At 46.2% G+C, this 13,511-nt stretch overlaps 1 protein-coding gene across 2 annotated transcripts in view; it reads left to right on the forward strand.

Moving 5' to 3' along the window:
• Positions 1 to 11,079, forward strand: part of LOC142585288 (putative helicase MOV-10) — a 119,161-nt gene extending 108,082 nt beyond the window's left edge. For both annotated transcript variants that reach the window (XM_075695931.1, XM_075695941.1), the window contains exons 16-17: positions 254 to 360; positions 10,790 to 11,079. In XM_075695931.1, coding sequence (XP_075552046.1) covers positions 254 to 360; positions 10,790 to 10,890 — 208 coding nt within the window. In that variant the 3' untranslated portion in view covers positions 10,891 to 11,079. The remainder of the gene's footprint in view (positions 1 to 253; positions 361 to 10,789) is intronic.
• The last annotated feature ends 2,432 nt before the right edge of the window (positions 11,080 to 13,511 follow it).

Here is a 13,511-nt window from a genome sequence, read left to right on the forward strand (position 1 = left end):
ATGTGCATTCTGGCTCTTCCCATTTTAGCAGGTGGTATGCTATACGTGCACACTGTGCACACTGTGCACTTCACAGTTTATATAGCAACAAATTGTCTGTGTAGCTTGTTTATGTAATACAGCTGCATGTCTTCAAGATGAAAGTAACTTTTCACTTATCTGCATTCAGCAGCCAATGAAAGCCATAGTCTCTGCTCTTTTTCTATTCCAGCTGTAGTAGTCACATTTTATTTACTACCCTTTCTAATTTTAGACTCATCGAGCTGTGTCGCAAGAAGGGGGCCATGAAAGGTGTGGAATACAATGATGGTGATGAGCACATCTGTGACCTTGAGGACCGCTTTGCAAAAGCAGGAATCGGTGAGACACTGGGCTGTGTTGCTCACATTTCTGCATTTATCAAAATCTTTTCAGTCTTTTAGCTGTGTAGTTATTGTGTAGTGTTACAGTATGGATGCAGTACCTTGAAGACACAAGCCTCTTGCTCTAGACTGGTACATACTGCAACTTTATTTGTTCCGGCACCTTGAAGACACAAGCCTCTTGCTCTAGACTGGTACATACTGCAACTTTATTTGTTCCGGCGCCGTGATCATGCTCTGCGATCCGCTTGTTCTGCCTCAGTATTCGTGTAGCACTGAATTATACCGCTAGTCATGTGTCCTTGTGCACAGCGCGCAAAATTGTGTGCTGTGCGAAACGATAACAGCTCGTGCGCAATGCCGAAAAAAAAAAAGCAAGGAGAAAAAAACAAGCGGAGGCGATGCCCATGCCGTGTGTGTCACGCGATCCTCGAGGCCCGGCGTTGGGGAACGCAGGGAAGGAATTTCGCTTGCAAAGGCTAGATGGGGTGAGTGGAAAGGGAGTCTCACTATGCAGTGGAGCCCGCCTGCTGAAATCATGTGCTCACGGCACTGAAATATTTCTATCTCTGCTATTAATGAGCCGACTTGAAAAGTTTTTTTTTGCGGCAGAATGGTCCCTGGAGGCTAACACGTAACAATTTCCAGTGTATAACCAAGATTTGCTATGGGGCCTGGTGAGGGGCCCTTTAATTGCACATTATGCGGCTGTATGGAAAGCATCTGGCCATGTGATTGTTATGGTAGCGCAATAGACAGGAACAGAAAATTTGCAATGGCTTCAGCATTGATGGGTAACAACTAGGGTGTACAAATAATGAAATTTAAGCTGAAGTTGAGTGGTATTTTTCTGAAGGTGATGTTTATTCATTTACTGTACGCCTGTGAGCAAAAGTGTATGGATTACAAGCTTGCCGAAAAAAACTAGGTAATTTCATTGTAATTAAGATGCACAAAGTGAAACTGGGGAGTGCACTGGAAAGCACGCGATACCAAGTTTGGAGTGCAGTCTTCAGTTACAAGTTACATTCACAGGTGGAGGAGAAAATCGGCTTTATCGCGGAATCTCTGGTCGGTATACTTTTACTCAAGGGAGTACATGCAGGGCCTAGGTAATGCAAAGGGGTTGGAGTAATTGAAGCTAGTACGTCTGAAGAAACAAGCAAAAATAAGCAAACAAGAAACAACTCCAACACTGTAGTTTACAGTGCAGAGATCAGTTTACAGAGGTTAAAAAGTTGTAGTTTTGCGCAAAGGTGAAGCATTGACAGCGATAGCAAAGTATTAGACAATTACATGAAGTAAGGTTTGTAGTTTTCTATGCCATTAAATTAGAGTCAAATTTGCTTACTAAATAAACAAGCATTGTGTCATGCGCGCACCAGGAAACATGAACAGATCTCACTTGATGACCACGAGCACTCACTGTCACAATGCTAGTGGGATGAGGAATTCTGGCAGCGGGAACATTCATGCATGTCCCAAAGCGAACGTTCCATGCTCCCGCTTGCTTCACCATTTCAAATGTGCTGCATCTCCAAAGCTCGGATAATGTAACTTCCAACACCAGGCGTGCAAGAAGACAGCGCGCATGAAGTCCCCAGCCATCTTGGTTCCCCCTTGCATGCTCACCCTTCACCCGCAGCAGATAGCCTTTAACATACAGTCCGTGGGCTGCATATGCACTTGGCTATGTGGGGGCAGCCAATGTCACGCTAGAGGAGGAGAGAGTACATCTCCTGAAGGGGTGTGCTCTCTCCCTCTAGCTTCCTCAACCGTGGGGAAATGCGGGCTCGATCACATGACCTCCAACATTGGGCATCTGGAAAGACTGTGTGCTTCAAGCCATTGTCCTTCTCAGCTCACCCTCGCACAGCATCATGTGGCCATCGGCATATGCTGCTGCCGCTCATTCTCTTTGCACTTTATTTGGGATAGTATGGCGATGGAGTAAATGAGCCTGGAGTGTTTGTATCATTGCTATTGCAATACAAAAAACACAGAAAAAATTATGGGGGAAGCATGTCTTAAGCAGAACAGAAAGTTCGAAAGTTCGTCTTCAAAATATTTTTCACTTGTAAATATATATATATAGTATTCTTTTATGTAGCAGCAAGCAAGCTTCAATATGCAAAATTGTAAACTGTCATATGATAATGCATTATCTTAGATTTTATATGTACGAAGCAGCCTAGTTAACTATCAGTGTGCAATATATATTAAAAAATGAACCCACTTGAAAGGAAAGTGCAAAACATGATCCTTGTTTGAGATCCAAGGTTTGAGAATCGCACGCAAGTCTCTGTGGCTACATTTTTGTACCAGCTGGCACTTTGCTGCTGATGCCTGCATTGGCATGAAATGGACAAAATGGGTGTTGGCACCACTGATTTCAGCAGGGCAATAAACGTGCTGTATGTGTGCACAGACCCTTTTATTAGGGAAGGCGTCAAGTTGCCTGTGCAATCAGGCCTAGCATTTCTACTGATTGTTGAACATTGCTTTAGCTTCAAAGCCAGACTCACGGCTTGTTGCAATCAATGTTTTAGACACATAGCTAGGTTATTGTTGCATCTGCAGTGCGTTGCGTTCATTAGAATGCTTTTTCATGAAGCGGTGACTAGCGGTACCAGATTTATCAGCATATTGGTGAACATGGGGACACATGACTGTCAGTATGACAGTGGAACCTTGTTAATTCGAACTCCAAGGGGATCGGAAAATTATTGGAATAAAAGAGAGTTCAAAAAGAAAGAACCCCTTTAAGTATTGTGCTCGATAACTTGCGACTGGTTGACAGGCATCCATTTCTTTGGTCATCACAAACATCTTCATGTCCCTCGTGAAATTGGACACATCATTCAAATGCATGGCCATGAAATAAGGCATTCTTGTAGTAAATGTTCTCATAAATTCAAAAATTTTGGTTGGATCTCCCTATCTTACAGCAAAACTTGATATTCGCTCTTTGTCTAATGTGGGAATTCATGTGCTTTTGATTACCACTGTTTATAAAAACACAGATACTATTCTTACCAAATTTTTACATTGCCCACAAAAGAGGAATATTGTCGCAATGTCAAAAACGGGGGTCGTAGAGCGCTATTCAGGAGGCACAGCGGCGGGTCGCATTTTTAACAACGAGCGCAACTGCGACTTCTTCTTCATTGCGCCTTGACAAAATGCTCATGCTTACTCGCGTTGTCCTCCTCTTCATGGAGTACTGGCCCGGCATTTGCGTCCCTCCGAAGGAAGCATTGTCCCCATGCGCAATTCAATCGGGACAACAAGACAATTGGACAGAGCACAACAGAACAGAGTCACACACACACATGTACAAATAAACGAGAACAAAAAAAAAAGAAAAGGTAAAGGTTAGGTCAACAGGTATGGCTTCATCCGTACCACATGCGCCACTTCCGATAAGTGCTTGCGGTGGCTGGAGCTATTGTCACTGTCGGGAACGACCTCATAATTCACGTCGCTCAGGCAGCAGATCACTCTGTACGGCCCAAAATGCCGTCGTAGGAGTTTTTTAGAGAGCCCACGATGGCGTATGGGTATCCGGACCCATACTTTGTCACCGGGGGGTGTAGAAAACGGACCCATGTTGAAGATCGCACTGTTTTGCATCTTGGTCTTGATTAATGCAGATACGTACGTGGGCAAGCTGTCTGGCTTCTTCGGCGCGCTGAGTAAATTCGTCAACGTGGGTAACTAGGTCGTCAAACTCATGCGGCAACATGGCATCCAGCGTTGTCGTGGCTTCGCGGCCGTGGACCAAGCTGAACGGTGTCATTCCAGTAGTTTCTTGTCGAGAAGTATTGTAGGCGAATGTTACGTAAGGCAAAATCTGATCCCAGTTCATACGTTCTACATTAACGTACATGCATTGCATGTCTGCGAGAGTCTTATTAAGACGCTTGGTTAGTCCGTTCGTCTGGGGATGATAAGCGGTTGTTTTTCGGTGGCTTGTACCACTGAGTCTGAGTAGCGAGTCAAGAAGTTCGGCAGTGAAGGCAGTTCCCGTCTGTGATGACTACTTTCGGGGCACCGTGCCTAAGGACGATGTTTTCAATGAAAAAAATGAGCTGCTTCGGCTGCTGTGCCCCGCTGCGTAACTTTCGTCTCCGCGTAGCACGTCAGATAATCGGTGGCAACAATGATCCATCTGTTGCCAGCTGTAGATGTTGGAAATGGGCCCAGGAAATCCATTCCAGCTTGTGTGAATGGCTGGCCTGGTACCTCGACCGGATGTAAGAGACCTGTGGGCTTGCCGAGAAGCGCTTTGCGTCTTTGGCAGTCTGCACATGTTTGCACGTAATGCTTTACAGCAGCGGGTAACTTCGGCCAGTAATACTTCCGTCAGAGTCGGGACAATGTTCTCGTGTAACCTAGATGACCTGCGGTGGTTTCATCGTAGCATGCTTTTAGTATTTCTTTTCGAAGTGATGCCGGTACGACAAGTAGGTACGTGTTGCCACTGGCAGAAAAGTTCTTATAGAGAACTTCATTTTGGAGGCAAACGATGGCAGTTCCCTGGCATAGAGTTACGGTACATCTTTACTTCCGCCTTCCAAGAAATTAATGAGTGGGAGCAACTCTGGGTAGTGGCGCTACTTCTGTGAAATGGTGACCGCATCGACAATGCCCATAAATGCAGCGTCCATGTCATCGGTACCTGCGGACTCGACGGGTGACCGCGAGAGGCAGTTGGTGTGCCTCTTCCCTGATTTGTAGATTATGGTCATGTTGAACTCCTGAAGCCTAAGACTCCAGCGCACCAGATGGCCAGATGGATCTTTCAGACAAGTCAGCCAACAAAGAGAATGATTATCGCTGACAACCTTGAATGAACGGCCGCACAAATACGAGCGAAATTTGATAACCGCCCACACCACGGCAAGGCATTCCTTCTCGGTAGGAGAGAGAGATCGGCTAGCTAGCGTAGGCGATTGCTTTTTCGGAGCCGTCTTGCCACTGCACCAGTACGGCACCCAGACCAACATTGTTCGTATCAGTGTGAAGTGCTGTAGGAGCTTGCTGGTCGAAGTGCGCAAGAACAGGAGGCGTTTGCAGGCATTGGCATAGTTCGCTAAATGCTGCTTGCTCATTTTCCCCCATAGAAAGGGAACATTGTCGGGTGTCAGGCGTGTTAACAGCGCCGCAATACATGAAAAGTTCGCAATAAAGCTTCGGTAATAGGTGCACAGCCCCAAGAGGCGCCTCACCGCCTTCTTGTCAGATGGTGTGGGGAACTTGGCCACAGCGTATACTTTGGCTGGATCAGGTCGTACACCCTTGTGACTGACGACGTGGCCGAGGAACCACAGTTCACTGAAACCGAAATGACATTTCTCTGGTTTTAATGTCAGGCCAGCTGAGCGTATGGCTTGGAGAACAGTGAGTAACTGGCTTAGGTGCTCCTCAAATGTAGCTGAGAACACTATAATGTTGTCTAGATAGACCAAGCACATTTGCCACTTCAGACCTGATAATACGGTGTCCATTAGACGCTGAAGAGTAGCAGGCGCTGAGAACAAACCGAAAGGAAGGACCTTAAATTCCTAAAGACCGTCGGGGGTCACAAAGGCAGTTTTCTCACGATCTCTCTCCTCGACCTCGATCTGCCAATACCCGCTTCGTAGGTCCATTGATGAAAAATAATGTGCATGCCGCAGCCTGTCCAGTGAATCGTAGATGCATGGCAGCGGGTAGATGTCTTTCTTTGTTACCTGTTTTAATTTGCGGTAATCAATGCAGAATCACAAACTGCCATCTTTCATTTGGACAAATACCATGGGTGACACCCAGGCACTTTTTGAAGGCTGTATCACACCACCTTCGAGCATCTCCTTCATTTGTTTTTTAATCTCTTCACGCTCCTTTGGTGCTACACAGTAGAGGTTTTGTCGAATCGGCCGCGTAGTATCATCTGAGCTGATACGGCGCTTGGTCAGTGGTGTTTGTTTGACCTTTGACGTAGTCGAAAAGCAGTCTTCGAACTGGTGTATTAGCTCCAATAGGCGCTGCTGCTCCGAAGGCGACAGGGTGGAGCTAACGTCGACAGACAAAGGTGGCGAGGGCAGCACGATCGTTTCTTATAGAGCAAAACAATCTTTCACTTGGGTGATGTCATCGCAATATGCAATTGCGGTACCCTTCTGGATGTGACGGCGTTGGTTGCTGAAGTTCGTGAAAAGGACTTCCACATGCCCATGAGTCATGTCGAGTGCATCTCTAGCAATGGAAAGGCCTTGCGTGAGCAATAGTGAAACGATTTGCTCCGCAATCACATCCCCGTGGTAGGGTTTCTTGCATGATACAAAGACAAGGCAGCAGGATCGCGGCTGAAGGGTCACATCGTCGGCGATTCGCAAACGCTCGTGTCCCGTCATTTATCGTGTCACCATATGGGCTGGCAGAAAACATCACCATACATTCCGGAATGTTTATGACTGTGCCGTGATCTCACAGAAAATCCATCCCCAGGATGAGGTCTTTGCAGCAGTCAGGGAGAACGACAAAAGTGGCAATGAAGCTGGAATCACCGATGGCAATTCGGGTGGTGCATGTTCCTGTTGGTGTCATTAGCTGACCCCCGGCCCTGTCCATGCCGTCTTCACTTTCCTAATGCGGTCGGCCAGCTCTTGCCGTATAATCGAGAAGTATGCGCCTGTGTCAACAAGTGCGGTGACGTGATGTCCATCCACCAGAACGCTGAGATCGGTATGGGCAATGTTGTCGGTGTGAGTATTCGTCGTCGTCATGTCGTCGTCGTGTTGTCTTGGTCGGCATTAGCATTTGTTGTCGTCATCTCGTCTTCGTTGGGAGCGTGGGGAGTATTTTTGGCATCTCGATACAAAGCAACCTTCCCCCCGGAGGTTGCAGCCTTTAGTTTCCCCGGCGCGGACAAGGGGAGCGACCACCCCTGCCGACGTCAGTGGTGAAAGTCTGGTGGTTTGGGGAAGTGTAACAAACAGGTGATTGGGACTGCCAATGACAACGTGGTGAAGCTGCTTGGCGGGGTGACAACTGATCACTGTTCGGGGTGCGACGGTCGTTGAAGTGTTGAGAAGCGGCAGGCAAAAAGGAGCTGGCTCTAGCATCTGCATGGGGGCAGTAACGGGCAATGTGACCTGGTTCGGCGCAATGGAAGCAGAGTGGTCGACGGTCGGCCGCTGCCACAAGTCGGTATAGCAAACTAGAGGTTGTCTCACGGACTCCCGTTGCCACCATGGCACGGGAACGGGCCGTGGCTGAAATGGCGTTAACGGCGGCGAAGGGGAAGGACGTCGGTCCATCTCGGCATAGGTCGGCGAATGTGTTGCTGGACATGGGGCTGGTGAGGAGAAGGCTTGCTGCAACTCCTGGCGCACGACTTCGGCAACAGAAACGACCGGCGACTCTGTAGGAGGAATGCTGAGGGCTCGCAGCTGTTCACGCAGGATGTCTCGAATCATGACCCGTAAGGAAGTGTGGTCAATTATCTGAGCTGTGGAGCTGATTGGCATGTTGTTGGGCTGACGGTCGAAGTGGCGGCAATGTTGCTGAAGCGCCCGCTCGATGACAGTTGCTTCCTTGATGAATTCGTCGACCGTTGTTGGTGGGTTTCGTACAAGACTGGCAAAGAGTGGTTCCTTAACTCCTTGCATCAGATGATGCACTTTCTTTGCCTCGGTCATATCGGGGTCAGCTCGGCGAAATAGAGGGGCTGTATTTTCCGCATACATGGTGACGGTTTCATTGGGTTTCTTTACTTGAGCCTCAATAAGTTGTTGCGCATAATTGTGCCGGTCCGAGCTCAAGAATGTATCGAGGAGCTATTGACGAAGATTGCTCCACGTTTGGAAGCTCGCTTCCCTGTTCGCATACCATGTACGAGCGCTGTTTTCTAGTGCAAAATAAGCATGGGCGAGTTTTTGTTTGTCGTTCCAGTGATTTACCAGAGCGACATGTTCGTACTGGTCAAGCCAGTCCTTGACATCTTCAAAAGCATCGCCATGGAATATTTCGGGGATGCGAGGGTGTTCAAGAGTCACCTGGGAAAGGCTAGCCACCGTTTGTGAAGGAGGAAGAAGCACCGATGATGTAGCCATGCTGGTGGGAGTCGCAACAGGAGGGAAGTCCGGGCTCAGGCCGAGCTGGCGCCGACTGAAACGGTGCACTGAAGTCGTTACGAGAGGTGGAGCTTCAGAACTGTGTGTAAGGTTCCAAACAGGAGTTGCCCGCATGGGGTTGCAGGCTCCAGCACCTCTACCAATGTCATAATGTCGTAGAACTGGTCGTAAAAACTGGTCGTAGAGCGCTATTCAGGAGGCACAGCGGCGGGTCGCCTTTTTAACACTGAGTGCAACTTTGACTTCTTCACTGCGCCTTGACAAAACGCTCATGCTTACTCGCGTTGTCCTCTTCTTCATGGAGTACTGGCGCGGCAATATCATAGCTTTAGCCCGACATGTTAAACACTTTTCTGTTGTTGGCAGTAACAGAGTATTAACATGAGTCCTGGAACTTGTCAAATCGCATAAAAGTAAGTACAGTAAAACCTCGTTATAATGAAGAATTACTTCATTATACATATTGCTTTGTTATATCCATTATTGCATGAGCTGCACTATGAATCTTGAGAGGAAATTCAAGGGGAATTTCACCTACTTCTTTATATCCCGGTTCGTTATAACGATCGTTTGTTTGACTGTATTAGAAACAGGTGTCCATTATAAAATGTGGGCTTCTGATGGCAGTGATGTCATGGGGAAGGCCATTCTAGTGTTTGCAGCTCGAAGGCACATGGATGGGCCGCTTGAAGTTGACAAGTCGCGTGCTGAGATATACAATCGGCGACCGATTTTTTCGGACCTACCCAATAATTGGGACGCCTTCGCAGCACAGCTGCGGACCCCATAGAGCCAATGTGTGAAACTTTGGAGGCTGAAAACCTTCACCGTCCGATTTTCCGGACGGTTTGCCGTGACCGCAGGTCCGAAATCCGCCAGCGCCGTCATTTTGATTATCTCGTAGCCTCGAATCAACGCTCTCGCACATCGATCCACTGACAGCCGTAGCCACCACTGCGGCAACGTTAGGCCTATAAGAATAAAAATAGAACTGGATTATCTCCTTGTCCGGCGTTCATCCTTCTTATCCGTCTTTTTCTGTTATTTATGTCACATTCAATGATGTCTTTATATGCTGCTTCTGCAAATAAAGCATTTGGTTGCTAGTCAGCGTACTGTCCTGTGCTCTTTACTCGCTCCTCCCGTTTTTATTCTAAAGATGAACCAACCAGCCCCATTGAACACACTGCTAACGGTAGGCCTAGCTGCTTCGACGTTCGCTACCAAGCTTCCAGTTGTTCAGCGCTGTTTTCTGATGAAAGCATTCGCCGTTGTCAGCGTTTCGCCGATGGCTTCGAAGCGCGGAAAGCACAGCAAGATTCAAGCGTTGCATAATGCCGGTTTTCGAATGTGTGCTCCGCCGCAAGACAGCGGTGTTACGCGGTGAAGCACTTGCATTGTATTGCGGTGAAGCATACCAGAAATAGAAGGGGCCTACTGTCACGGGACACAGTCGTGCGTGCACCCGCCGTCCTTTGTCACAGTACGAGCACCGATGCGACTAGTAAGTGTACTGGCAGGCCTTCAGAGCTATTTCGGACTTGCCTGCGGCGATTTGAGCTCTTGGGGGTAGTAAAAGGCATGCATTCATTTTTTTGTTGCCTGATTTTTCGAACATTTTTGTAACCCAGCCCTTAGGGAGTTTGATTTGAAAAATCGTGCGTTGACTTTATTTGTGCAGGGGCCTGGTGAACGGTGGCATGAGTGCGGAAAGATTGAAGTTTTCACATCGACTACTTTTGTTTGTGGCTTCCACTGACCACTGGTTATTTAAATTAACTTATGCAATGTTGCACACCTGCACACATGTTCATTGTGTTGAACCACTGAAATATGCTGTAGTACTGCAGTTCATCGAGTTTAGATCATTTGCACTATTATTAGTTTTATTTTATGAGAAACAATGATCGGTGTTTAGATATGCAAGGTATGACTTGCCAACAGTCAGAGGGCACGTATGTGCATGTGAATACAGGTAAAATTGATCAGATTTTTCTTGGATTAAATTCCAGATGATACCTTTTACTTATAAAGATAAGTTATCGTTAATTCACTGTCTGAGATCAAGATCTGTGTATGGCCAAACAAATCTCTTGATGGTTAAGGTATTAGAGGACAGTGACAAATGTCTTTATGCTTGTCTTTTACTTGCATTAGTATTGAAATATTAACCATTGTTTGCAACACCTAACTGTTCTGAAAACAAAGTGTGTGTGTGTGTGTGTATATATATATATATATATATATATATATATATATATATATATATATGTGTCCCTGTAGAACAGAACTTAATTCTATTTGCAGGAGAGTGCCTGTCACCAGAAGATCAACTTATCTTCCAAGGGAAAATTCCAATTACACAAAAGACTTTGCAAGAAGAGCCACAATGGAGGGAGGAGCTGTGATCAGAGTTTTCACCAAGCACAAGTGGCCTCAGTAGATGTTTTTACAATTTGAAAACAGTTTGTGAAATTTTTTTAATGGTGTCGCTTCCAACTTCTGCAAAACAGGCCAACATTTTTGGTCCTGGGTTGTTCGTGTTTATCCTTTATCCGTTTATAACATTTTATTGCATTAAATATTAGTAAAACATACTGTGTCCTTTTTTTTAAACTACTTGTGTGTTGACTGGGGGAAGCAGAAATAAATTTTTAATGTGCTCTTTGTCAATCAGGCAGTTAGAGCTTTTGCTTTTATAAATAAAATAGAGGTATACATTGAAAGAAGTAAGGACAACAGTATGTAGTTGCACAGTTAACCCATAATTGGTACAGCAGTGATAGAGTAAGTTCAATTGGCAGAACAGTACATGCCTTGTTCTACCAACTAGTGTGGTGCCTGGCCTTCCTTTTAGTAATTTGAAGCTTTCGCACATGTTTACATCTGTGAGTAGCTGAGCTATACGATGTGCTTCTGCTCCTTTCTAAAAAGGCATAGGGGTGACCTGTATACATGCCCACAGAAGTTTTTGAAGCGCTTAACTCATGAAAACGATAATTTTTTTTTTTTTGTGAACAGGCCTCACAGCCTGGAATTTGAAGCAGACACTGCCCAGGTTGCACTCTGAGCTTCCTTTTGCATGGCCGATTTCTGACTGCACACTTAAATGTGTATGAATGCAAATTTTGTTGCGATAGCAATTATATGGACACGCCAAGTGAATTTTCGCCTTTGCCGTCGCTGTGATGTTTCTGATATGTTTATAGTCGGGTACAACTTTAGAAAAAAGGGGAGGCCCCGCCCAGATGATTGGAGCGCGACAGCCGATTGCCTCCGCGACTAAAGTAGTCCCGCTCTAAAATTCGTGCTTCTAAAACGTGTAATTCTCAGTATAAATAAAGACTTTCGTATTTTGATGACTATTTTGATAGAGCTCTATTGATTGGAATGCTACAGCACATGCTGGATTGTGAGAGAAAAATAACCCCGTGCCTTCTGCAATGCTACACGTTGTCTGCTGTTTAGCTTCATTGCAAGGGGCAAAAGAAGAAAGAGCAGCTCTGCATGGCTTTTGCACTAGTTTACATGTACATGGCACATTTACTACTCGTTTTCTGAACTTAAAATGAATCGGTTGCTATTTAACAAGCACTTAAAAAAAAATGTGCATTTATCGAAACCATTACAAACCTGGGGCGAGAAGAAGATTGAGGGAGGAAAGGTACAAAAAAGCTTCATTCATATTTTTAAAGAAACTCTTGGTTCTAAATAGCAGAAGGTTTATATTTTTTTGCTTTTGTGTTTTCACAAACAAATTTTCAGAAATGTGGTAGTTTTTTTTTCCGTTCCTCTTCAAGTTTTTTTCTTCTTTTTTTGCAAGCCTACAGTCTCACCAATTCGCATAGCGTAACGTCAGCGATGCTCGCTGCAATCTTTTGTCACCAGATCACGGCTCAGAATAAACGCACGCGGCACAAATGGTGCATTGTAAGCTCGCGATATTCCGGCATGATAGACCGGCACAAACAGTTTGGGAATTAACGCTGACGAGGTGAAGACGCACACAACTAACGTGACCCAGCCCAGTTCGAAGCGTGTGCGGCCATCTTTTCCATCAACGGGGTCACCGGCCATCCGGCTCATGACGTCAATCTAGATTGCGCACCCATTGGTTGAGGCTCGTGTGCATCCGCCTTGGAGGAGTAAACACCCCTTTATTTTAAGTTGTACCCGACTATAGGTACATGTATGCAATATTCCATGCCATGTCATATCACATGCGGTATACGTGGGTTATATTGCCACACCATTCTATCACTAAAGTTGCTCATACCAGGTCTTGCATTAAATTAAATTATGGGGTTTTACGTGCTGAAACCACGATCTGATTATGAGGCACGCCATAGTGTGGGACTCCGGAAATTTGGACCACCTGGGGTTCTTTAACATGCACCTAAATCTAAGTACACGGGTGTTTTCGCATTTCGCCCCCATCGAAATGTGGCCGCCGTGCCTGGGATTCAATCCCACGAACTTGTGCTTAGCAGCCCAACACCTTAGCCACTAAGCAACCACGGCGGGTCCAAGTCTTGCATTCTTGACAAAATTGTTCCTCAGACTTTTGAGCATGCCAGCCATGAAACAAAACACTGACAGCGCATGCCTTTTATATAAAATCTTCTCAGACTTAAATACTGTTACGTGCTATTCCCACGCACTGAAGCACACATCCTGCCGAGCATGGAAGAATGTGCCAGAAAGATGGTGAATACGACGATCAGAGTAGTGCTTGTGTTATTATTCTGCCATCTAGCCTGCAGCTGTCTCTCTCGGTATATACTTTGTAAATAAAATTTTCTTTCCCTTTTGGCTACTCTCATCCCCATGGCATTTTGGTGGGAGGTGCAGGGTACCCACACGGTACAACGGTGCTCCGCAGTGGCTGATGTTTGGCCTTCTCCACGATGGCGGAAGAGGGGTTGGCGCCCACCGAGGCGACTGCAACGACAACAATTGTCGTGGCTCAGCTAAAAGACCCAGGCACATTCTGCGGGACTGACAATGTCGACATCGAGGACTGGCTACC

This window comes from Dermacentor variabilis, chromosome 1 (genome assembly GCF_050947875.1).
Source record: "Dermacentor variabilis isolate Ectoservices chromosome 1, ASM5094787v1, whole genome shotgun sequence".
Taxonomy (NCBI): domain Eukaryota; kingdom Metazoa; phylum Arthropoda; class Arachnida; order Ixodida; family Ixodidae; genus Dermacentor; species Dermacentor variabilis.